Raw genomic sequence first — 23,829 nt, 5'->3', positions numbered from 1 at the left:
TGTGCTGTCATCTAGGCTTTGTCATTCCGTTTATGGAGCACAGGCAGAGTAGTTTTAGCATTTTTTGGAATGGTAAATGAGCATTGGCTTCAACTTAGTCACCAGCTGCATTAGTCCCTGACAAAAGAGCTAGTCTGTTCTTTGAAATTTTGAAGTCAGGCATTGACTCTCCTAACTGTGAAAGTCCTAGATGTCATTTTCTTCCATTGGAAAGCTGTTTCATCTCCACTGAAAGTCTGTTGTTTAGTGTAGCCACCTTCATCAGTTATCTTAGCTAGATTGGCTGCAGCTCCTGCATCAGCACTTGTTGCTTCCCCTTGCACATTTATGTTGTAGAAATGACTTCTTCTTTTCTTAAACCTTATGAACCAACAACCTCTGCTGGCTTCCAACTTTTCTTCTGTAGCTTCCTCACCTTTCTCAGCCTCCATAGAATTGAATAGAGTTAGGGCCTTGCTCTAGATTACCCTTTGGCTTAAGGGAATGTTGTGGCTGATTTGATTTTCTATCTAGACCACTCAGACTTTCTCCATATCAGCAATAAGGCTGTTTTGTTTTCTTATCATTCTTGTGTTCACTGGAGTAGCACTTTTAATTTCCTTCCAGAGCTTTTCCTTTGTAGTCACAACTTGGCTGTTTGGCACAAGAGGCCTTGCTTTTGGTCTGTCTCAGGTTTCGACATACCTTCCTCACTAAGCTTAATCATTTCTAGCTTTTGATTTAAAGTGAGAGATGTATAATTCTTCCTTTCACTTGAACACTTAGAGGCCATTGTAGAGTTATTAACTGGCCTAATTTCAACATTGTTATATTGACTGGAACAGCCAGTGGATCTGTCACGATACACATAACATTTGACAATTAAGTTTGCCATCTTATGTGGACATGGTTTGTGGTGCCATAGAATGCTTATAATAGTAACATCGAAGATCACTGGTCAAGGCCTGCCATGGTGGCTCACACCTGTAATCCCGGCACTTTGGGAGGCTGAGGTGGCAGGATTGCTTGAGGTCAAGAGTTTGAGACCAGCTTGGGCAACAGAGCAAGACTCTATCTATATAAAAAATAAAATTAAAAAAAATTAGCCAGGCGTGGTGGCATGTGCCTGTGGTCCTAGCTACTCAGGCTAAGGTGGGAGGATGGCTTAAGGCCAGGAGTTCGAGGTTACAGTGAGCTGTGATCATACGACTATACTCCAGCCTGAGCAACAGCGAGACCCTGTCTCTTAAAACAAAAGTCACTGATCACAGATCACTCTAACAGATGTAATAATAATGAAAAAGTTTGAAATATTACAAGAATTACCAAAATGTAATACAGACGCATGAAATGAGCCCATGCTGTTGGAAAAATGGCACTAATAGACTTGCGGTTACCACAGACCTTCTTTTATAAAAAGCACACTATCTGGGAAGCACAACAAAGCCAAGTGCAAAGAAACAAGGTATGCCTGTCCCAGAGTAGTTGCTAGGAGTAATGAGTTCTAATGAAGAGTACTTATCTGATACATGATAGAAACTTACTAAATGTTGGCTGTTATTAGAGTTAAAAGCCTACAGTTGAGGTGGAAGTTGAGCCTGTTAAATAAACATTGTGGAGGCCTTGATCTTAAGCACAACATTAGACTCAACTGTTACTACTGATGAGAAGCTTTTTGACTTAACATTTTCGGTATTATATCAAATACGTGAGTTTGTTATATGATCTAGGTTTTAGATGAATAAGGTTTAGTCTAATTTATTTAGTGGCATTTGAGGTAGGGGCATCAATGCAATATCTTTGGTGACAATCATACGTTTGATGATTAGATTACTTTTTCTTAGACATTGGCTTTTCAGCACCAGCATACATCTTATTGTGTTACTCTGACCTCTCCCTGTCTGCAGTGCTGAAGAAAGTCTGATTAATGGTGACAATTTTAGTAGGGAGTTAAGCACTGTTGGGAATCTTGGTGGTTTTCTGTCATCCCCTTCCAGTGTTGAAATTACCACCTGCTTCATAAAATATGTGGCTCCTGGATGACTTAGTTGCTTTTTGAGTTTTTCCTTTCTCTGTTAGATCGATTTTTGGTCAGCAGCATGGTGCCACCATTAAAATGCGTTTAGCATTATTCTAGGGAAGAAGAGGAGTCAGTGCTTTTAAAATGAAAAATGTCTACTAAACTTTTGGGGCATTTGACAAAGGTGAGGGTGAGTGGGAAAAGGTCCTCAGCCTTTTTTCTTGTAGGAAATACTCTAGTACAATATATTGATATTCATCTCTGAAAATGTTACATGCTCTGAGTGAGCGATTTGGAATGGAGAGAGTGGGTCTACCAGAGTCTTTCTGTTTTTAGTGAGTGAAAGCACCAAGGATCCTGCCTCCTTTTTGGACACAGACTCACTTCCATATAATTTTGACCTTGCACAGACTCTCTTACGCATAATCTTATGGGGCGGGCAATATAGCCCTAAATTCCATTCTTTCAGATGAGGACACCGAGGCCAGGACACCTGCCCAAGATCCTCCTGATGTTTTTTGTAGGCTAGAACCCACCCAGGATCCTGGGTTAGTCCTGTGCTTTTTCCTGAAAGAGGTTTATTGAAGGTAGTAAATACTATATGCTTAATTCACTCCCCTTAAAATCTTTCAGTTGCTCCCCACTGGGTAAAGACCAAAGTCCTCAAAATGGCGTACACAGTCCTTCAGGCTGTGACCTAGCCCCAGTCATCTTTCTCACTTCATGTTACTTGCCTCCGTGTGTTTGCACCTTCTCTTTTCTTTCTTCCCCTCTCTGCTTGTCCACTTACTGAACTCCACCACATTCCATATGAGCCACTTCCCTAGAAGGACTGGCTTCACAGTCTCCCTTCGCTTCTCTCCCCTCTGTTGGTCTCCCTACAGTTAGGTGCTCTACTTTTGTGTGCCTGTAGCCGCATGTCAATACTTTTGTTACAGCTTATATTATGATTGTAAAAGTGTGCCGGTATTATCTATCTTCTGTTTATCCTTTAGTGCCCAGGACCTAACACTTGGTAAGAATTCATTTAAATGAGCTTTGTCTCTCATAAATGAGCTTCTCCCTGTTCATGTGCAGACTTCAGCTATCTTTTGAAGCTAACATCTTCTGCTTTGAAAAGAAAAAAAATTAAAAAAATATATGTGTATGTATGTATGTATAAACATATACATATATAGCTTTGGAAATGACAAGGCTAAGAATGATGGATTTTTTTGTTGTTTTAAGTTTTTTTTTTTTTTTTTTTTTTTTGAGACAGAGTCTCACTTTGTTGCCCGGGCTAGAGTGAGTGCCGTGGCGTCAGCCTAGCTCACAGCAACCTCAAACTCCTGGGCTTAAGCGATCCTACTGCCTCAGCCTCCCGAGTAGCTGGGACTACAGGCATGAGCCACCATGCCCGGCTAATTTTTTTTGTTTATATATTTTTAGTTGGCCAGATAATTTCTTTCTATTTTTAGTAGAGACGGGGTCTCACTCTTGCTCAGGCTGGTCTCGAACTCCTGACCTCGAGCGATCCACCCGCCTCGGCCTCCCAGAGCTAGGATTACAGGCGTGAGCCACCGCGCCCGGCCTGTTTTAAGTTTTTTAAGTCACTTTCTGTTTTACTTTGTATGTGTTTGGAGTGGGTGGGGCAGGGTATGTGCCTCTACACCCAGAGAGATCATGCAGGGAATGTGGTGGTAGCAGCCAAGGAAAGCCATTCAGGGGTGTTATCAGCTGGATAATGGCAAAATCCTCTGAGGGCCTTACAGTTTGGAGGCCTTATCCATCCTCACCCCACCTAAAAGCCACACACTTGAGGCAGTAGATGCCACATCTGGTGTTTGACTCTTCTCTGCCAATCTTTCTTGTGAGGTGGTGGCTATGACCTTAGTTCCTGATCCTGTGGTTCTAGATATATTGTACATTGACATGTTGGGTGACATTTGTGGTTTCTCTATCATCAATGCGTTTGACCTAAGTCAATATCTTTGGTGACAGTTAATAGAAACCCGCACTAGCTATTTTATGCCAACAAGGGAATTTATTGTACAAATACAGATGTGACTCATGGAACTGTGGGTCAAAGATGTGGTTGGGTCTCACAAAAGCTAGGGAAGCCATGAGAGCCCAGGCCATTATTTGTGTGGCTGAGAGGCAGGTTTTTATGGCTTTTGTCTCTCGTATCCTCTTCATGTTTCTGTTCTCTGCAGAACAGCTTTCTCTGCTTCTCCATATTTGTGGCCAAATTTACAAGTCTCTAGTTTAAGCAGCAAGCTTGATTAGCATCTCTTAGCCCTTTAGCCAAATTAATAGGAGAGATTAAAATGATTAGCCCAGTGTATGGAAGTGTCCTTCTTAGTTTCCCCATGCAGTTGACTGGGGAGGAGGTAGTTTACTCCAGGAGGTTGCAAGAGCAGGGAAGAGTAAGTAGTCTGGGGAAGGCAGGGGGGTGGAGTTGGGTAGGACAGAATCCTAAAAGATAGCTCCTGATTGTTTTGTTTCTGGAATGTAAAGAAAGAATTTCACTAACCAGTTAAAGAGTTAATGTAGGTAGTTTTGGATCCTGTAACTTCCTTCTGCTGACATAACAATAGGCTAGTCTTCTCCAAGCTTGCTCCAGTGTTTGGACTGAATTCCAACCACCAGTCAAGATGATCTCTATAGTTTTCCAAAAGCTGATTGAATTTAATGAATAACTTTACTCTCTCCTCAGGGAAAAATGATAGAACCTGTCAAAAATAATTGTGCTTTAATTTAGTTCTTTGCCAATGACAAATGATGAGAACACTCAACAAGAATTTCTAAATCACCAAAACACTCATAGCATTTACATGTGCAAGAATGGTCCCTGTTTCTTAAATCCCAGAGCAATGCATCAGAATCATCTGGGGAACATTTTACAAAACCAGAGGGCCAACCTGCATCCCCACACTCTAAGTCTGTAGGCTTGTGGGGGTTCTGAGAGTGTGTAGGTAACAGGCTTCCTAGTGATCTGACTTGCCCCAAGTTTGAGAAGCCCTACCTCAGAGGGACTTGAGTTTTTGGCATCTCCTGGAATGGAAATTGCAGTCACCTCCAGAATAGACCATCTCAATATGGGCTCTCTGGAAAAGCCATGGCATTCTTCTTCAGCTTCAAGATGGGCTTTCTAGGCCTGGTGAGGTGGCTCACGCCTGTAATCCTAGCACTCTGGGAGGCGGAGGTGGGAGGATCGCTTGAGGTCAGGAGTTCAAGACCAGCCTGAGCGAGAGTGAGACCCAGTCTCTACTAAAAATAGAGAAATTAGCTGGGCATCATGGAGTACACCTGTAGTCCAGCTACAACTACTTGGGAGGCTGAGGCACGAGGATTCCTTGAGCCCGGGAGTTGGAGGTTGCTGACGCCACTGCATTCTACCCAGGGCGACATAGTAAGACTCTGTCTCAGAAAAAAAAGATGGCCATCTAGTGCATCTCTGCCTCAGCTGTACCCAAGTTTCTTCTAATGCCATATTTGAGTCTGAATTAACAAATTCAGAAAACTTTTCGCACCCAGAATTTTCTACAAAAAAAAAAAAAAATCTAGTTTTATTTGTTAACAAAGCTTGTTGTATCTTGTAGAATTTTCCACAGTCAAAATTTGACTGATGGCATACCCACAGGGTGTCATTTAATGTGTTTCTCTGTCTTAGTATTTCTTTTTGTTTTTTTTTCTTCTTTGAGAGAGGATATCCTTTTATCACTCAGGCTGGAGTGCCATGGCGCAGTATAGCTCATTGCAGCCTTGAATTCCTGTGCTGAAGCTGGGACTACATGTGTACACTACTCTGCCAGCTAATCTTTTAAATTTTTTGTAGAGACAGGGTCTTGCTGTGTTACCCAGACTGGTCTCAAACTCCTGGCCTCAAGCAAACCTTCCACCTCGGCCTCCCAAAGTGCTGGGATTACAGGCATGAGCTACTGAGCCTGGCCTTTGGTATTTCTTATAAATTGGTTGATTGGCATGAAAATTCAAGCAGAATGAGGTTAGATATGTTCTTTGGCAAGAACACTTAATAGATGGTGTGGCAGACATCATTACAAGGCCCATCTGTCTCTTTTTGTTACGTTAACAGCCATGTATCGCCACTTTGGTCCATTAATTCATTAAGGTTTGCTAATTATGTCTGAATATCCAATAAACACAACCCAAAATAGAGACACTGGAATATATTTTTATTGATAAGCAGTGACACAGAACCTGGCCTGGATTCCCCATTAGAAGTGATTGCACCCCTTGGCACTGTCTTGTGGTTTTGGGTAACTTAGAATGGGCAAAGAATGTTGCAGCTGTCTTTACTGAGTACTGGTGTGCTACAGAGTAGATGGATCAATGCCGACTTGATACATTCCCATTTTCCTGCCTTCAAGCCTGCCCATATGTCCATTTTCTCTCAAGAACACACAAATCTTCTCTTGCTTCTAACCTTTGATTCTCACTGGAGGGAGAAAGGGAACCACACTGTGGCATGTCTTCTATTCTCTTTCTGACTCTGATTGAGCTGCCTTACTTTGCTGTGTGACACTTATTTCTTATAAGGAATGCCTGCCCCTGCCCCTCTGTTGTCAATCTTAAATAATTAGCTTAATACATTGACTCTCTCTAACTTAATGAAATTTTCTATCTTCCTTTAGTTAAAAACACTTTTTAAAAAAGTAACTAGCTTGTCAAATAAACAAAGAGCTCCTGAGGGTGTATGATATTTTAATGTGTGTACTGAAAGCATGGATATATGTTGTTCATTTTGAACCCTTAAACAAAGAAAAATTATTACCCTCTTTTCTCTTTTAGGAAATTCACACAAATGAAAAGGAAGTAACAGAGAAGGAAGTAACACTTCACTTGTTGCCAGGTAACTGTCATGTTACCATCATAACCCATATGCAGCTCAAAGCCAGTGATAAATTACATCAGCCAAAGTCTTGCTATATATAAACTCCTTTGTTTTCATTCCCTTGCATGTGACAATAGTGAGTTGGACAAAAATATCAAGGTCTTTAGTTCAGTAACTGCACACCTGGGTCTGAGTATTACAGTATCTACAAAGAATTTTTTCTTGTTTCCTCTTCCTCCAAGCTAATGAAAATAAACCTGGGAAATTCTCACCTCTTTCACAAGCAAATGAGGCCTTTTTCAGGTCATCCTACTTGCCCCATCTAGCCAGTATGTTGGTCAAAAAAATGTCAGTCCCCTACAGAGCCCTAGACCCCAGACCCTCTTCCAGCCCTTGAATGGTGCAGCTGCCCGGGCTTCCCAGGGCAAGCTTTGGTGGGTGGCCCACCCACTGGTCTATGCATGTGCATCTGAGCAACATGTACAGGGATGCTGGGGTCTACCAACCCTGGAGCCCTCAGGGCTTTGCTCTTCGGTCATTATGAAAGAGCATGGATTGGTTGGATATTTTTGAGATGGAGGAAAGTGACTGTAGCTTAAATTATAATCATTTCTGAGTTCAGGAACAGAAACTTCTTGATGTATCCTCTCCATATACAGGATATTCTGTGATCTGTGTATTTAATTCTTTTTCTACTTTCTTTTTCCCAATCCAAAATAATTTTTTTTTTATAAGTTTTTTGGGTACATTTTCCCAAAACAATAGAGGTTTCATTCTGGTACTTTTTGTTTTATTCCAGTTTATTGAGGGCATCTGAATCTGTGCAAGTTTCTGACTGATCCACCTTATTTGGTAAAATATATTGGACTCCTATAACTTCTTTTGATATTTTTAAATTTCAAAGGCTTTTTTCAGTAATGATGACCTAAACCTTAATTCATATCTCATGTTATTTTCCCTTTTCTTGGGGTTATAGAGTCAAGATTTAACTTTTATTTTTAGCTTAGTGTTATGTATATTCTCCCCTCTCCTGGATTCCTTGATGGTCTCTTCTAGATGTGCAGTGGTGAGTTCACAGTTAACTTCTCTGAGCCTCAGTTTCCTAAAGTAGTCTAAGGTCATTTCTGGCTCCCAACTCTCATGATTCCAGACTCTGTACCTGGTACAAACAAGTTGATTACTGTGGCACAGCGTGCCGTGTCTGCAGAGGGTCTCACAAGGAATGTTGTGTTAGCTAGTGCGTGCTAATATCTGGTCTCTAGTACATGACCATGGGAGGGGACTGGTCTGGTCTTGGGGGAGCCTTACTATTAAAAGCTTTTCACATTGGGAATTGAAAGCACAGGAAGCCTTGCTCACATGTCTTCTACTTTAGACTTAGCTGAGACACTTTTTCTGGGACTATTTTAAACTCTAATGAGGCCCTGACTTCATTGTTTTCTTCAAACTCTGTGGTCTCTCCAAAGGCTGACCTAGTGACAGAGCCCTCTTCCGGTATTTCCTTAGTGTTTCAGCTGGAGGTGATTAACCCCTTGAAAGATGGGGGGGAAAAACCCAGACACCATAATATGAATGAATCCCTTTTTAGTGCCTGAAACTCTTGTTTTTGTATTGAATGCTAGACTAAATGAATTTTGAGCCAAAAAGTAAACGTAAAGACCTTGAAGGAGATAAGCAGGGGGAGATTCTGAGAGGAAGTTGGTAATCTGTTGGATGAGAAGAAAATTCCTTTTTGGTTTTTTTGGTTGCAAAGCATTTACACTTAGTTTTTCATTCCCCCCATAGTCTTCTCTTTTTCCTGCCCTCATGAGCTTCTCTGCTTCCAAGGAGCAGAAAATACTTACCTATCCCCCAATCCTAATCTTTTTGACTGTAAAGAGAAGTGCTCTGTTTCCAGGCACTGCAGCTTCTCACGTGGGCTGGACGCCCAGATCGAGCAGGAGAAGGTGACACATTGAGAGGAAATACTCTCAACTAAGAAAGAGAGGAAACAGTTTTTTTTTCCCACAAACCTCTGACCTCCTTTTTCCTCCCAGCATGGAGCCAGAATGAGGATGGTCACGCTTCAGGGGGCAGCAGCACCTCTTATGTATAAGGAAGCTTCCTGGAAGCCCTGGGGCCGGGGTGACACCCTGCTGTCTCTTAGCAATTCTGTCAGTAGACATGGCCCCCCTCACAGGAAAGTGCGCCTGGGATCTGCATTCTGGGGCACGCGGGCGGGCCTGTCTGCTCATTTAGGGTATTGCTTCTGTGGAACATCTGGTTAGGCCAGAGTTAATAAAAACACTAACATCTACGCTTGAAAGTGCAGCTGAAATCATTACCTATTTGGAAACTTCCATTATTCCTAGTGAGAAGACAGAAGAATGTCCTGCGGGAAGGTGTGTCTGAGTCATTTTGATTTCACTTGTTGATGGTTTCTGCCTGCTTCATCATCTCCCCTATATTTTGGCTTCATCATCTCCCCTATGTGTTGTAGCTCCTGCCATGCTGAAAAGTATAAAGTTCTGAAGTGCTGCATTGTATTGTGTTTGTCCATACATAAATAGGGCTGAAGAGCTTTCAGTGTTTGCATACTGTATGCTTCCTGAGGACTCTAAGGAGAACTTGTTTTGATTTGTCCAGGTGAGCAGCTGCTTTGTGAAGCCAGCACAGTACTGAAGTATGTCCAGGAAGATTCTTGTCAGCATGGGGTCTACGGGAGACTTGTCTGCACAGACTTCAAGATTGCTTTCTTGGGTGATGATGAATCGGCATTGGATAATGACGTATGTATGCGCTACATTTGGATGAGTTGGGGGCAGCAGAGCAGGTGTGGCTCTGTTGTCTTTTTTCCCTGGCTTCTCAATTATTCCATCCCCCAACACAGAAACACAAAGGACAGAAGTCCTGTATATATCAGCTGCATTTGGCAGAGTTTGGGGAGAACAGTGTAGTTGTGAATTTGTCTTTTTCTCAGCTTTTCAATTACCCCCCCCCCCAACAAATACAAACTAAAGACAGAAGTCTTTTTCATCACTGGCCTGCACTCTGTCCTTCAAGGTCTCCTTTCAGTAGTAGAACCACTTAGAAATTTTTCACCTGTGCCTCATGTCGTGTTGGCTTGCTTTGACCTCACAGGTTGACACCGTCAACTTTTTCTTAAAAATACTAGTTCCCTATATTTTCTTTATACTAAACTCTTCCTCAAATTCAGGAACTAAGTTCAATAATGAAAGTGGTAGTGAATGCCGCCCTTGAATTTTATGTTTAATCTGAACCTAGTAGCAGTGTCCTTGTAAGACTGGCCCATACTTATGAAGAATAAGCAGTCGAGTAAAGAGAGAACTGCCCACACTATGAGGAGAGCCCCGTGTGTTAGTGGAAACCCAGCCGAGGGTCTTCCTGGCCCCACTGTGCCAGCGATGCCAGACCACCCCTGCTCTTTAAACAGCAGCATCAGTGCTGCCTCTTCTGTCTGCTCTTGGTTCATAGTCCTGTACAAAAACACCGTTTACCAGAAACTTGAATCTCCCAGTGTTTTCTTCCTAAAGCTGGCTTCAGGTAGCTCCATCAGTCACCTCTTCACATTGTGTGGAGAAAAGCTAATCTGCACATCATTTCCCCATGTCTCAAAGTGGTCATATGTGGCATGGTGGGTTTGCCTGGGAGCAGCCCAGAAATGGCATGTTCTGCCCGAGTTTGAAAAGTGAATGGTCACACACTTCACTGTCCCTTTCTTAGGGATGTGGCTGCATTTCCCCATTTTTCTTAATACAAGTGAGGAATGATTTGCTCTGCCCATAAATGTATAACCGTGCACAGAGAGGAGTCACAGTTGTTTTCTTTTGAATTTTTTAGGAAACTCAATTTAAGAATAAGGTTATAGGAGAAAATGACATTACACTTCACTGTGTTGATCAGATTTATGGAGGTAAGTATCAGTTTTCCCTTGGGACATTACTAGCCTTTGAAAGGATGGCTGCTGATGATAATAATTCTATGACCATTTATAATTTACTAAAATTTTTTCACATATATTATCTTATTTAAATCAGCTTTATGGATGATAAAATTGAGATGCAAAGTGGCACATTTGGGGTCACTTAGCTGGAGGAGCTTGGACTTGAACTTGGAACCTGTTATTTCTAATATTCCACACAATGCCATTATATATTACATGTTGATTGTACTTTCGCTATCAGTGTTAGCTGTGTAAGTTTTACTTTACTGGCTAATCTGATAAAGATCTGTTGTATTAAGATATCTTTTCTGCTGACTAAACAAGCCTCCTGCCAAGCCTCTCTCTGTTCCACTTCTCTATTTTTGTATTTAGGACATCTTCAGAAATCATTCAGTAACCATTTATGATCTCAATACCAGTAGGTGCTGAGTGGGTCCATATTCTGGGACATGGAGGGAGGTGTCAGAGTTGACGGTCATGAAAGCGTGTCCCTAGCAATCTCCCTCCCATCTCGTATAATCTCAGTTTTAAGAGCTGAGTTTTCTTTAGGCCAGTGGAGTCAATTCTGCTGACAGTGGCCAGTCTGCCTTGGTTATGTGCTTACTCCAGAGGAATGAAGAACCCTAACTGCTCTCAGAGAGCCAGGGCCCCTGCTGGAGACAGTCGCTCAGAAGGCAGGCAGCACCTTTCCTCTCACTTTTGAGAGGTATCCTTGGGAGTTAATAGTCTACCTTTGTTTCTTTAGCATTACTTTATTGCCATAAACGTAATTTGCCTTCCTGATTTTATCATTGATCTGTAGTGTTTGATGAGAAAAAAAAAACTCTCTTTGGACAATTGAAGAAGTACCCTGAGAAACTCATCATCCACTGCAAAGACCTGCGAGTGTTCCACTTCTGTCTGAGGTACACAAAGGAAGAAGAAGTCAAAAGGGTAACTAGTTGCATGTGTTTTTAGGTTTTATTTCCCATCAGGTTTTCCCCACTAGCTCGAGTGTTTGCTTACATTTCATGAAGGTTGAGGGGAGCTATTCACTCTGTGAAGTTGAAATGGGTTATAATCCCATATTCTTTGATTAGCATGTGAGAGGTAATTTGGGAAAGCATGCCTGTATATCATCTTGGCACATGGTACATTTAATCCTTCAATTCATAATGTTTTTATTCCCACAGTCACTAAATGGTGGGAGGTGGTAAACCAGGTCGGGAGGCGGTTGGGGAAAGGGAAGGATGGGACAGCTAAAACTCTACCCCTCTTCCCCCACCTCTGACAGTCTTTCTAAAAGATAGTAGCGGTGACTTACAACTCCTATGAGTAAAAGAGTTCACCTCTGGGAGATAGTGGTTGTGCATGGAAGGAGGAGGGACACAAGTCAGATGAGCAAAGCCAAGTCATCAGATATGCTCTTGGAGACTAAACTTAATCTCCTGGTTGCCACAGCAAGTTGAGGTATTTAACCAAATGAACTCAAAAAGTGGCTGTATCCATTTGATATTTATTGTAACTTCCAAGGTTTCTCTTATTAAGATACTGAGGGTCTCAAATTTGCCACTCTCATAGTAAACACATCAGGAGAAACCTAGCAAGAGGCCAGTTCATGTATATTGTCTTGGCTACAGTGAGTTTTGGACACTTACAGGTAACTCCTTAATTTTCTTTCAGTTAGTGTGGTAGTTCAGTTAGAATAAAAAACGCGACTCTGGTGTCTATTCTGAGCAGGAAAAGAGTGGTGTAGATATGGAAAATTCCCTGAGAAGCCAGAAACTTCGGTTTGATTGATGGTTTTCGTCATCTGTCCAAACATACTTTTTTTTTTGGCACGATAGACCAGGAGAAAGCATGACAGATTGATTTCTTTCCCTCATCTTCTAGAAGAAGTTCTTAAAGGCCACAACAAGGGGGTCAGAACAGCTAAGTGTCTTGGTTATTATCTGATATCAGCTATCTTTTTTTTTTTTTTTTTTTTGACACTGGGCTAGAGTGCAGTGGTGTCGTCATAGCTCACTGCAACCTCAAACTCCCCAGGCTCGAGCAATCCTTCTGCCTCAGCCTCCCGGGTAGCTGGGACTACAGGCGTGCACTACCACAGCTGGCTAATTTTTATATTTTTTGTTGAGACATGGTCTCCCTATGTTGCTGAGGCTGGTTATCAGCTATAAGTCTTTGATAAGTCAGATTTTTGGAGTATCTGACTTAATGTGACACTTAAGTTTTTTAGTACTTTGCTTTTGAAAAATTAGACTATGTTTTAAAAATTTTCCTAGAAATTCAGAGTTCTTAGGAAACCTGACAAAATGGCTAGCATTCTCTTGATTTGGCATTATCCAAGAGCTAACATCACAGATACAGACCTCCATAAGAGTTAACGTGTTGTTCATTGGAGCCCCATTAGCATGACTGAGAACTTAGACACTTTGACTCTTGTCTCTCTTAAGAGTTCGTCTCTCAAAAGTGTAACTATATCCCTTGGTTGGTTCTTTTCTAGATTGTCAGTGGCATAATTCATCATACTCAGGCTCCTAAACTACTTAAACGATTGTTTCTGTTTTCCTATGCAACTGCTGCACAAAACAATGCAGGTAAGTCTCTTCTGGGTTTTCATTTGAGGGGAGGCAGGGCCCTTCCAATTCCCACCTGAAACCAGTTGGGGGAAAAACCCATTCATGGGTGGTTTTCAGTTTTTTTTTCCCTCTCTTCTCTAGCTGTTGGGGGTCACCTCTTGCTTAAGAAGATTTCTACTTTGTTTTTCCTTGTGATCTTTGTCTTAACTTATCTTTTATGTTTGTTGCTTATGAAAGATAAAATCAGGGCTGGGTGCGGTGGCTCACGCCTGTAATCCTGGCACTCTGCAAGGCCGAGGCAGGAGGATCGCTCGAGGTCAGAAGTTCAAGACCAGCCTGAGCAAGAGCGAGACCCCATCTCTACTAAAAAAAAAAAAAAAATAGAAAGAAATTAGCTGGATAGCTAAAAATATATAGAAAAAATTAGTTTGGCGTGGTGGCACGTGCCTGTAGTCCCAGCTACTCGGGAGGCTGAAGCAGAAGGATTGCTTGAGCTTGGGAGTTTGAAGTTGCTGTGATGCCACGGCACTCTAGCCTGGGCAACAGAGCGAGGCTCTGTCTCAAAAAAAAAAAGTCAGTATAACTGGGAATGTGTGAAACTATAGGGACACAAAACTGAAACAAGTTTAAAATAACTGTGTTTGTTCCTGTGTTCTTTTTCCACTTAAATGTACTTGATTTCATCTCACAAGACTCTAGAGAATGTCTTGCATTCTAGAAAGTTTTTAAATAACCAGAACATGCATTGTAGCAACTATTTTGAGGGAGATGAGACAGTTGTACATAAGAAAAGCACATCAGAAAAATAGTTTGGTAAAAGAAAATTTAAGGTTCCAAATGTTTTCCATTCCGTTTGCTGAAAAAGAGAGCAATCTTTTAAGTAAGAGACTCTGGCCATCTGAATTAGCCATTAACAATGCCTAGCATCGGACACGTTTTCACAGATGTCTGTCTTCTTCCTTCTCTAGTTCTCTTGCCTCAGTCTGTTCACTTGCTCTGCCTACTACTCTTAACGTGAAGTTGACATTTAGTGATCCTGAGTCTTATGTGCTTTTTTGTCAGGGAAGTGGCAGTTTCTTTTAAAAGCACATAAGGCTTTGTAATATCTTTTTGGAATACAGAGTTGCTTTGTTGCTGTCTACTCATTTAGTAAACATTTATTAAATGCTTGCTGGGGGCCAGGCCTTGTGTAGATATTGAGGTGAACAGGACTAAATCCTTGCCCTCAAGGAACATAAAGTCAAATAGGAGAGGCACCTGAGTGATGTGTCCTCTGAGGGAAGTGCCCATCCACTCTGGGGGAGGGGCAGACTATCAGAGGGAGAAGGCTGTGCCCCTGCTGATAGTGGAGGATGTGGGAGCACCTGATAGGCTTAGCAGAGTACTTTAGGGAGAGAGATTGGCATGTACAGAGATGTAGATATCTCAGAGAGTATGTTGCATTTTGGGAATTATAGTAATTAGTAGAAAAGGTATGGGTTTTGGTGTCTGTCCCACCTGAGTTCAAATCCTGGCCCAGCTGCTTTCTCGTTGTGTAGTCTGAGGATGACACTTAACTCTTGGGACCTCAGTTTTCTCATTTTAAAAACAGCACTGTTAATACTTCCCTCGAAGTCCTGTGAAGATTATAAATTGTTAAATGCATGACACATGCTGGGTAGTCATTAAATGAGAGTTAATTGAGAGCAAACTGCATATTCTTCAGGACAGATTATGTTCAGAGAATTATACTGACATAGAATACACTTCACACTCATATTAGGCTGAACATAAAATTTGTTCCTTAATTCAGTAAATTTATCTTTGTGAATGACATCTTCTCCCTGTAGCTATATATATATAGGTGCTGATTAACTGGGTACTGGCTTATAGCTGCTGCAATGTGAGATATATAAATATGGCTCCTTTGATTACTATAATTTATATAAACATTTACTGAGTGTACATTTGGAAAATCATAGTCTATTTTTAGAAATTCTCTCTCTTTTTTATATCCTGATTCTTGTTCTGGACCCAGCACAGGACAGTTTCTCAGCTCGTCAGCATGTTGATCAGTGTGCCAGAACTCTGACCTTCATCGATCCTGGCAGTTTCATTACCTACTGGTGGCTTTTTGTTCCAGAGGCCCAGGATATGGAGCATCTTTTATTCTATTTTAATTCCATCCTCCTTCTCCTCTCTTCCTTCCAACCCCTATTTTTTGTTTTTTTTGAGAAGTAAAGGTTATGACTGATAGATACTAATTGCCCAATTAGCTTTTTATATTGAGTAGGGGTTTATAGAGGTGAATGCTTTGCAATGTGAATACCTTTAATTATTCCCCGGCTTAATAATTCACAAATGAGTTTTGGCTAAGAGGTCCTAAAATATTATGACATGTCATTTTAGGGAAATATTTGCCTGTTTGGCTTGTATTGGTAAGAAAATACCCAACTATGCTGAGTGGGAGTATTGTTATTACTTATGTCCATGGGGAAATTTTTTTTTTATATTAGTACTTTATGGAAATTTCTTTTATAGCTGCCTGAGTTTGAATTCCAGTTCCACCATTGCCTAGCTCTGTGACCTGGCTAAGTTACCTGACCTTTCTGTGCCTCATTTGTAAAATTAAGGAAATAATACTACCTATCGTATTATCTATCCTATAGGATTGTGAGGATTGAGTTCATAAAATGTAATATGCTCAGAACATTGCCTGGTACATAGTAAGTGCTATATTAACATTGACTATTATCATCATCTTTATTATTTGTGCTATGATCTGGTTTTATTAAAAGGAGCAGGTGATGTAGTTTTATCAAACACTTTGTTTTTCTCAGAAGGTTTGTTTTTTTAAGATGTGCAAAGGCTTAAACTTATCTGTGATAGAATTTGTGTAAATACTGGAGGCTATTTTGGTGCATGCCACCCCCTGCAAGCAGTGGTGTGGTGAGAGAACCAAGGACATGTATGCTGAGCTGTAAAAGCAGTGCTTCTGGCATTTTGTTCTAGCAGGTAGTAGCAGGGCTGGGTTAGGGGCAGAAGTACCATCACCCTGATGCATCCCTTGGCTGGCAGGCCCTGACCCTCACCATGACTGTCTGATCAGTTTATGGCCTTTAGTAACCAGCTGTCACACTGGACAATCCTCTTACAGGCAGTGCATCTTCAAACTGAGGGAGGATTTACATTCAAGAATCTGGGATGCTATTCACATCAGTTTGCCATCTTATGCACATATTGGTAGGGCTAAAAATAGTTCATCATTTTAGCATTTGTGCCAAGTCTGCCTTTCAGTGCTTCACACGATCTTTTTGTGTTATAGCAATTATCTCATGGTCAGATGACTGAAAATGGAGCTATAAATTACTTTTGCAAGGAATGGAACAAGAGTAATTCCTTTCCTACGATATAAAAAGACATAGCCTTGGTTATAATTTTGGATTAATGACCAAAAAATGAAACAAAGTTAGGATTAAGCAGTGAATTCATTTTTCTTAGAAAAAAGTAGACTTAGTGGAGAAAACTGGGACCTTAGAAGGGACTTTCACATAATGAAAATACCAGTGCTTCATGAAAAGATTTTATTGTCTTTTAAATATTGTTTTGTTAGCTGCTGATCCCAAGAACCATACAGTAATGTTTGACACACTTAAGGACTGGTGTTGGGAATTGGAGCGGACCAAAGGCAACATGAAGTACAAAGCAGTGAGTGTCAACGAAGGCTATAAAGTCTGTGAGAGGTAAGCTTTTAATGCTGGGGACTTGCCATACAATTCAACCATTTGAAGTGTATAATCTTTTTTAGTGTATTCACAGGGTTGTGCAGTCATTATCACAGTCAACTTTAGAACATCATCATCCCCCCCCCCTCAAAAAAAACTCCATACCTATTAGCAGTCTCTCCCCCATTTCCCCCCTGAAAACCTCTCTCTTCCTCTTCCTCCCCAGCCTTGGCAACCATTAATCTACTTTCTGTTTCTAGATGTGCCTGTTCTGGACATTTCATATGAGTGGAATCACATAATATGTGGTCTTTTATGACTGGCTTTGTTTACTTAGCATGATATTTTCAAAATTCATCCATGTTCTAGCGTGTATCAGAATTTCATTCTTTTTAATTGCCAAATAATGTTCCAAGGTGTGAATATACCACATTTTATTTATCCATTCATTAGTTGATGGACAATTGGATTGTTTTCCCTTTTTGGCTCTTCTGAATAATGCTGATATGAACATTCATGTACAAATTTTTGTGTCAGTATGTTTCCATTTCTCTTGGGTATATAACCTATGAGCAGAATTGCCGTATATGCAATATATGGTAACTCTGTGTTTAACTTTTTGAGGAAATGCCACGCTGTTTTCCAGAGACTGCACCATTTTACATGCCCACTGGCTATGTCTGAGGGTTTCATTCTCCACATCAATACTAGCTTTTTAAAGAAACTCTTAAAGTGTCTCTTAAATACTGAAAAGTGAATTTGTATCATTTTTTTTGTCATTGTTTCCATTATTGTATCTATAATCCAAGTGTAAAACTTATGGAGGCATTTCTGAATTTATATTGTCTACTTTCTTTTATATTGTATATTTCTTTTTTTCTTTTTTTTTTTTTTTTTTGAGACAGAGTCTCACTCTGACGCCCAGGCTAGAGTGCTGTGGCGCCAGCCTAGCTCACAGCAACCTCAAACTCCTGGACTCAAGCGATACTCTTGCCTCAGCCTCCTGAGTAGCTGGGACTACAGGCACATGCATGCTACCACACCAGCTAATTTTTACTATTTTTAGTAGAGACGGTCTCACTCTTGCTCAGGCTGGTCTTAAACTCCTGAGCTCAAGCGTTTCTCCTGCCTTGGCCTCCCAGAGTGCTAGGATTACAGGCATGAGCCACTGTGCCCGGCCTGTATATTTCTTTTATTTATTCATTCAACAAAAATTTTTGAGTGCCTGCCATATGCCAGGCAGTGTCCTAGCTACTAGAGATACAGCCGTCAACACAATGCCTAAAAACCTGTGCCCTCCTGGGGCTTTCATTCTAGTGGGAGAAAGACAATGATAGAATAAAGAAATAGATTATAACATTTTAAAGGTAAGTGCTGTGGAGAAAGATTAGGTAAGGGGTTAGGGAGTGCTGGAGGGGATGGAGGGAGTGCTGGTCAGGAGGTTTGTGTGCACGTGGCCTTTGAGCAAAGCCTTGAAAGCAGAGGATTGAGTCAGAAGATACCTGAGGGCAGAGCGTGCCCGGCAGAGGGAAGAGTAGGGGCAGAGGCTTGTGTACAGAGTGGTGGGGAGCTCGGGGAGGAGTGAGCAGAGGAAAGAGCAGTAGGAGGTGAGGGGAGGGAGAGGAGGAGGCCACTGGCTGGTGACACCCGGAGGCTTTCACTGACCACGAGAGGAGCTTAAGCAGAGGTGGGATGTGAGCTGACCTGCATTTTTAAAGGATGACTCTGCATAATCTGTTTTTAGAAACTCGAATGTTATCATTTTGGACCATAATTCCTAGCACCCTGCTGACAGTGTTATAAAATGTTTTTTGTAGAGCTCTTGGTATTCACAGTACTGATAGGCCTCTTCAGCAGATAGTTTTGATTTTGATCAGTCTCAAACATTTGCAGAGTTAGTGTCCCCACCCCAGTCCATGCCCCCGTCAGTGTGAGCTGTATTAACAGTGGAGAGGGGCCCTGAACGCCCCCACCCCTGTGTCACTGTCAGCCCCACCCTGCTTTTTCATCCTTCCCAGTTATAAAGCTCTCCCCCACGCTGCTTTTCTGTACTGTAGGGATGAGACAGGAAAAGCTGTGCCTTGTTTCTCCCTGGACTACTGTCATAGTTGGCTGCAGCGTCTCCCCCATGCACTCTGGTCCCCAGCATCCGCGTTCTCCACATAGGAGGCCAAGTGGGCATCTCCACATGCATCGGATCATACTTACTCCTGCCTCAGTGGCTTCCCACTGTTCTTGATATAGTGCTCCAAGGCCTTTCATGGTTTGACTCCAATTTTGTGTTGCACCCCTCTGGCCATACCTCCCTGCCACAGGCCTTGCCTGGCAGTCTCCTGTCTGGAAGTGCCTTTTGCTTGTAGTTGCACAAATGTAATTAACTCCACTTCATTGGTCAGGTCTCAGCCACTTTCTTAGCTTTCTCAGGGCTAGGTCAGGTCTCCTTGTGAGAGCTTTCACTGCACTGTATGCCCCTCTTCATAGCACATCCTGCAATCAAGAGTTTATTTTTATCTGTATCATTATTTGCTTAATGTTTGTTTCTGTAACCTCTGGCTCTGTGAAATCAAGGACACAGTCTGTTTTTGCGCATTGTTTATCCTCAGTACCAAGCACAGTGCCTGGCTTCTAAGAGGTGCTCAGTAAATAGGAGAAAGAATGAATAAATTAATAAGAACCCCATCAGTAGTTAGATGAGGGGGACTCCAATCAGTTTGGATAAGAATAAGAAACTTAGTGTCTCCTTCTCCTTCTTGCAGGCCAGAGCTGGCTGTTCCAGCAAATACCACAGGTCTATTTCTTCTCTTTTTTCATTCTCCTCCTAAAAAACCTTTCTCTCAGTCCACCTCCCTCTAACGACATAGGAAGGTATGCAGCCCTGTGGGGTGTATACAACACAGAGGGACCTGTGAAATGATGCCAGCACTGGAGGAAGACATATTGCTGCTCGGGGTTATGCCTGAGTGGATCAAACAATTTTGCATGAATAAATCATGTTGTATTTGGAGAGGCTGTTTATTCTGTAGTCTAAACTCATCCTAATGACTAAACTACCTTCCAAGGAGAGAGGATTAATCGCTTGTATCCATGGGGAGTCTCACGGATACAAGCAGAGACTCCATGAAATCTAGCTGGAGTTGAGTGGGCAGGAGAGGACATCCTCAGCACCCCTCACTGGCTGCGTGTTCTTCCTCTCTGTACAGCCACCTCTGCTAAGTGAGGGATGCTGCACTTGCTAATGTACTTGGTTCTCTTGGTTCTGACTTTGTACTTTTCTTTCTTTTTTTTTTTTTTTTTGAGACAGAGTCTCGCTCTGTCGCCCAGGCTGGAGTGCAGTGGCATCATCATAGCTCACTGCAACCTTCAACTCCTAGGCTCAAGCAATCCTTCTGCCTCAGCCTCTCAAGTAGCTGGGACTACAGGCATGTGCCATCATGCCCAGCTAATTTTTCTATTTTTTTGTAGAGACAGGGTCTCAAACTCCTGACCTCAAGCAATCCTCATGCCTCGGCCTCCCAGAATGCTAAGATTATAGATGCGAGCCACCGCTCCTGGCTGGTTCTGACTTTTTTGAGTGAAAAACTCTAAGAGAAAATTAACTGGGGAAACTAATATTGTGAAATATTCATCCTCACTAATTGGGGAAAACATGCAAATTTTTTAAAACCATGAGGCCTCACTTCAGCTTTGTAGTGTGAGCCACTAAGGAAGGAGCTTAGAATCTAGTTTAAACAACTCCACAGGCGACTGTCCTGAAAAGGTTGAGAAACAGTGGCCTATTTGTAAGTTACCATCTGGAGTGCTGCTTCTCACAGTTTAGTGGGCATCCAGGTCACCTGGGGATTTCGTTAAAATGCAGAGTCCCATTCAGTAGGTGGGGTGAGGCCTGAGAATCTGCTTTCCTTACAAGACTCTAAGTCATACTGCTGTATGCTTTGAGTAGCAGGATCTTCTAGAACAACAGTTTTCATTTTGACTGAATACCTGGAGAGCTTTTAAGTTTCTGATTTAATAGTTCTGGGGTGGAGCCTGGGCACTGGTAGTCTTTTAATTGTCTCACTTGATTTTAATGAGTAGACTGAATTTGTGAGCTGTTGATCTGTGAAGAGGTTTTTACTTCACTGACCGCACCTGCAGAAGGGGAGCCTTACCACTCACCCATTCAAGCAGACAAATAAGAAAATATTTCAAGCACTTCAAAAACCAAGTATTCTTCACAGTTTTGATGGTTTGAGGCATCTTAGCCTTGACCAGTGGTTGCCAAACCTGGTTTTACATCACAGTCTTATGGGAAGTTTTTTTTTCTCAACTACCTTTAAGGATTTTTTAAATTAAAACTTTCAAGCAGTATAAAAGAAAAGTGGATATGATGAATTCCCTTTTACCCATTCCCCAGAATCAGACTCAGCAATTACTAACTCATGGGTAATCCTGTTTTATACCTCCACTTACTCCCCGCTTCCTTGGATTATTTTGAAATAAATCCCAGAGCTCATGACATTTTATTCATAAATATTTTAGTATAGATAAGAATTAAAGACTAATTCCTTGTAATTAATCCTTATTAAATAAACATATATAACCATAAAACCATAAATGTAACCATAAAACCATTATCATACCATTCAAATTTCACATTAATTCTTTAATATCCAGTTAGGGTTCAGATTTTCCCTGGTGTTTTATGAATTGTTATAACGGTTTCTCTTTCTTTTTTATCTGCTTTATTGTTAATGAAGATTTAATGAGATTGCTATTTTGCAGTTGATAGGTTTCTTAAATTGCTTAGTCCATAGATTCTTACACCATCATATCTTTCTTAAAATTTGTTGAAGAAACCAGGCCATTTGTCTGATAGTTTCCCATGGCTTGGATTTTTTTTTTTTTTTTTTTTGAGATAGGGTCTCCCTCTGTCACCCAGGCCAGAGTGCAGTGGAGAAATCATAGCTCACTGCAACCTCAAATTCCCAGGCTCAAGTGATCCTTCCCCCTCAGCCTCCCAAAGTGCCAGGATTACAAGAGAGAGCTGCCACACCCTGCCCACAGTCCGGATTTTGATGATCACAGCCCCATGGTGATATTTAATATGTTGCTCCATCTTCAATGAATTGGTTAGGTCTAACGTGTTGATCACATTTGAGTTCTGATCCCTAACTGTAAAAATCCATCTTTCCCATGACTTGATACTTAACAGATTTATGTCAAACATGCGTCACGTATACAAAACCATCTGATTATTTTCTGTTGTAGTTTAACACCGTAAGCACCTTATTTCTCATGGGACTTTATTTCGAGCTCTTTGAAAGAAACATGTTTGCAAATTCACAGTAACTGAACTTAGGCAGATTTCTTATTAATAGAAACCTACATTTGCTAAGTAAAACAAGAGATGGTGTTCCCATATATCTTTAATCTCTGCAACTCAGAAAGCCTAACTGTACCATGCCCTGCTACTTAAACAGGTTTGTTCTTTTTAGAGACAAAATTTTCTCCTGTAGAAATTGTAGTCATACTACTTGGGTTCAGGTCCCAGCTCCACTCTATGTTTACTAGTTGTCTAAACCAGGAAGGGCCTTAACAGTGTTGTGTCTTGGTTTCTTTATCAGTAAAATGGAAATAATAATAGTGTATACCTCATAAGATTGTTAGGATTAAATGAATAATTCGTGTTAAGTAATTAGAACAATGACTGGCACATAGTAACACTTAAATGTTTGTTGTTTTCGGAGCACTTGATAAAATGTTTGGGCAGCGATCATAATTACTGATTTTTGTATTAGTTTAACTGAAAGCAACACAGGTAGCTTGTATGGTTACTATACGATAAGAACAATCATTCTAAATTTTGGATTTCATATGCTTTTAGGTATCATATTTTCTAATCCCCTCATTTTATGGAAGAGGAAGCAGACCCAGAAGGGTGGAAAAACTTACCTAGGGTTGTGCAGAATCAGAGACAGGGCCTGGATTTGAGCTCAGATTCCCAACTGATTTGGCCAGAGTTCTTTACACCAAACTGAGAGCAACAGTTCATCCGAGCTGGCTCTTCTTAACAGGGAAATATGGTTCTTGTCATAACACTCTGCTTAGTTTCCTTGTGTTCATTGAACTTGAGCCTTTATATTTTGTGAATTAAGTGTAGTACTAAAACTTGATGACATCTCTTTCTTCTAGGTTGCCAGCATACTTCGTTGTCCCCACCCCTCTTGCTGAAGAGGATGTGCAACGCTTTCAGGGTCATGGCATACCAGTAAGTGCATCTGGAAACCCTAAGAGGCATGGGTTGCTCACTGGCCCATCCTGACAAAGTGATTCTGCTTGAAGCCCTTGGCTTTGGTACTGAAGCGTTTGTACTCAGTCCAAGAGCGATCCAAAAATATCTTAGGGACTCCCTAGAGGAGTCTCTTGGACATGACTGGAACAGAGTTCTAAAGTTTTCACAAATGTTCTTGAGTTTTTAGCAGAGATATTTAAAAAGCTTTAAGAGGATCATAGATCTGTCTGGTGTTGAAAGAAAGCCTGGTTTGACACCTAAATCATTTTAAACCTGAGCTGAGCCACTCTAATGGTAGTAGGATTTAAGATTCTTTTTGGCCCACACTATTAATCTTTGTATGGGCGTGGTTGTGTTTTCTCCCAGAGACAACATGGAGTGCTTCTTAATTTTCAAGAATAGAATGGGATGGGAGTTATATTTAATGTGTCACTGATCAAAGAAAGCGAGACTCTGGCAGTTACTCCAGTTTCTAATTGGTGGTTGGGAATTGCCAAGCCTGCAGGGTATTTAGTAA

The 23,829-nt window shown here is 41.3% G+C and overlaps 1 protein-coding gene across 1 annotated transcript in view; it reads left to right on the top strand.

The window, feature by feature from the left end:
* MTMR12 (myotubularin related protein 12) overlaps window positions 1–23,829 on the top strand; it is a 71,331-nt gene that overhangs the window by 24,425 nt on the left and 23,077 nt on the right. The window contains exons 2-8 of the mRNA XM_045565794.1: window positions 6,791–6,851; window positions 9,459–9,601; window positions 10,674–10,746; window positions 11,579–11,709; window positions 13,262–13,355; window positions 16,930–17,059; window positions 23,213–23,288. Coding sequence (XP_045421750.1) covers window positions 6,791–6,851; window positions 9,459–9,601; window positions 10,674–10,746; window positions 11,579–11,709; window positions 13,262–13,355; window positions 16,930–17,059; window positions 23,213–23,288 — 708 coding nt within the window. The remainder of the gene's footprint in view (window positions 1–6,790; window positions 6,852–9,458; window positions 9,602–10,673; window positions 10,747–11,578; window positions 11,710–13,261; window positions 13,356–16,929; window positions 17,060–23,212; window positions 23,289–23,829) is intronic.

Source organism: Lemur catta, chromosome 12 (genome assembly GCF_020740605.2).
Source record: "Lemur catta isolate mLemCat1 chromosome 12, mLemCat1.pri, whole genome shotgun sequence".
Lineage (NCBI taxonomy): Eukaryota > Metazoa > Chordata > Mammalia > Primates > Lemuridae > Lemur > Lemur catta.
This window is presented reverse-complemented; position numbering and strand designations above follow the sequence as displayed.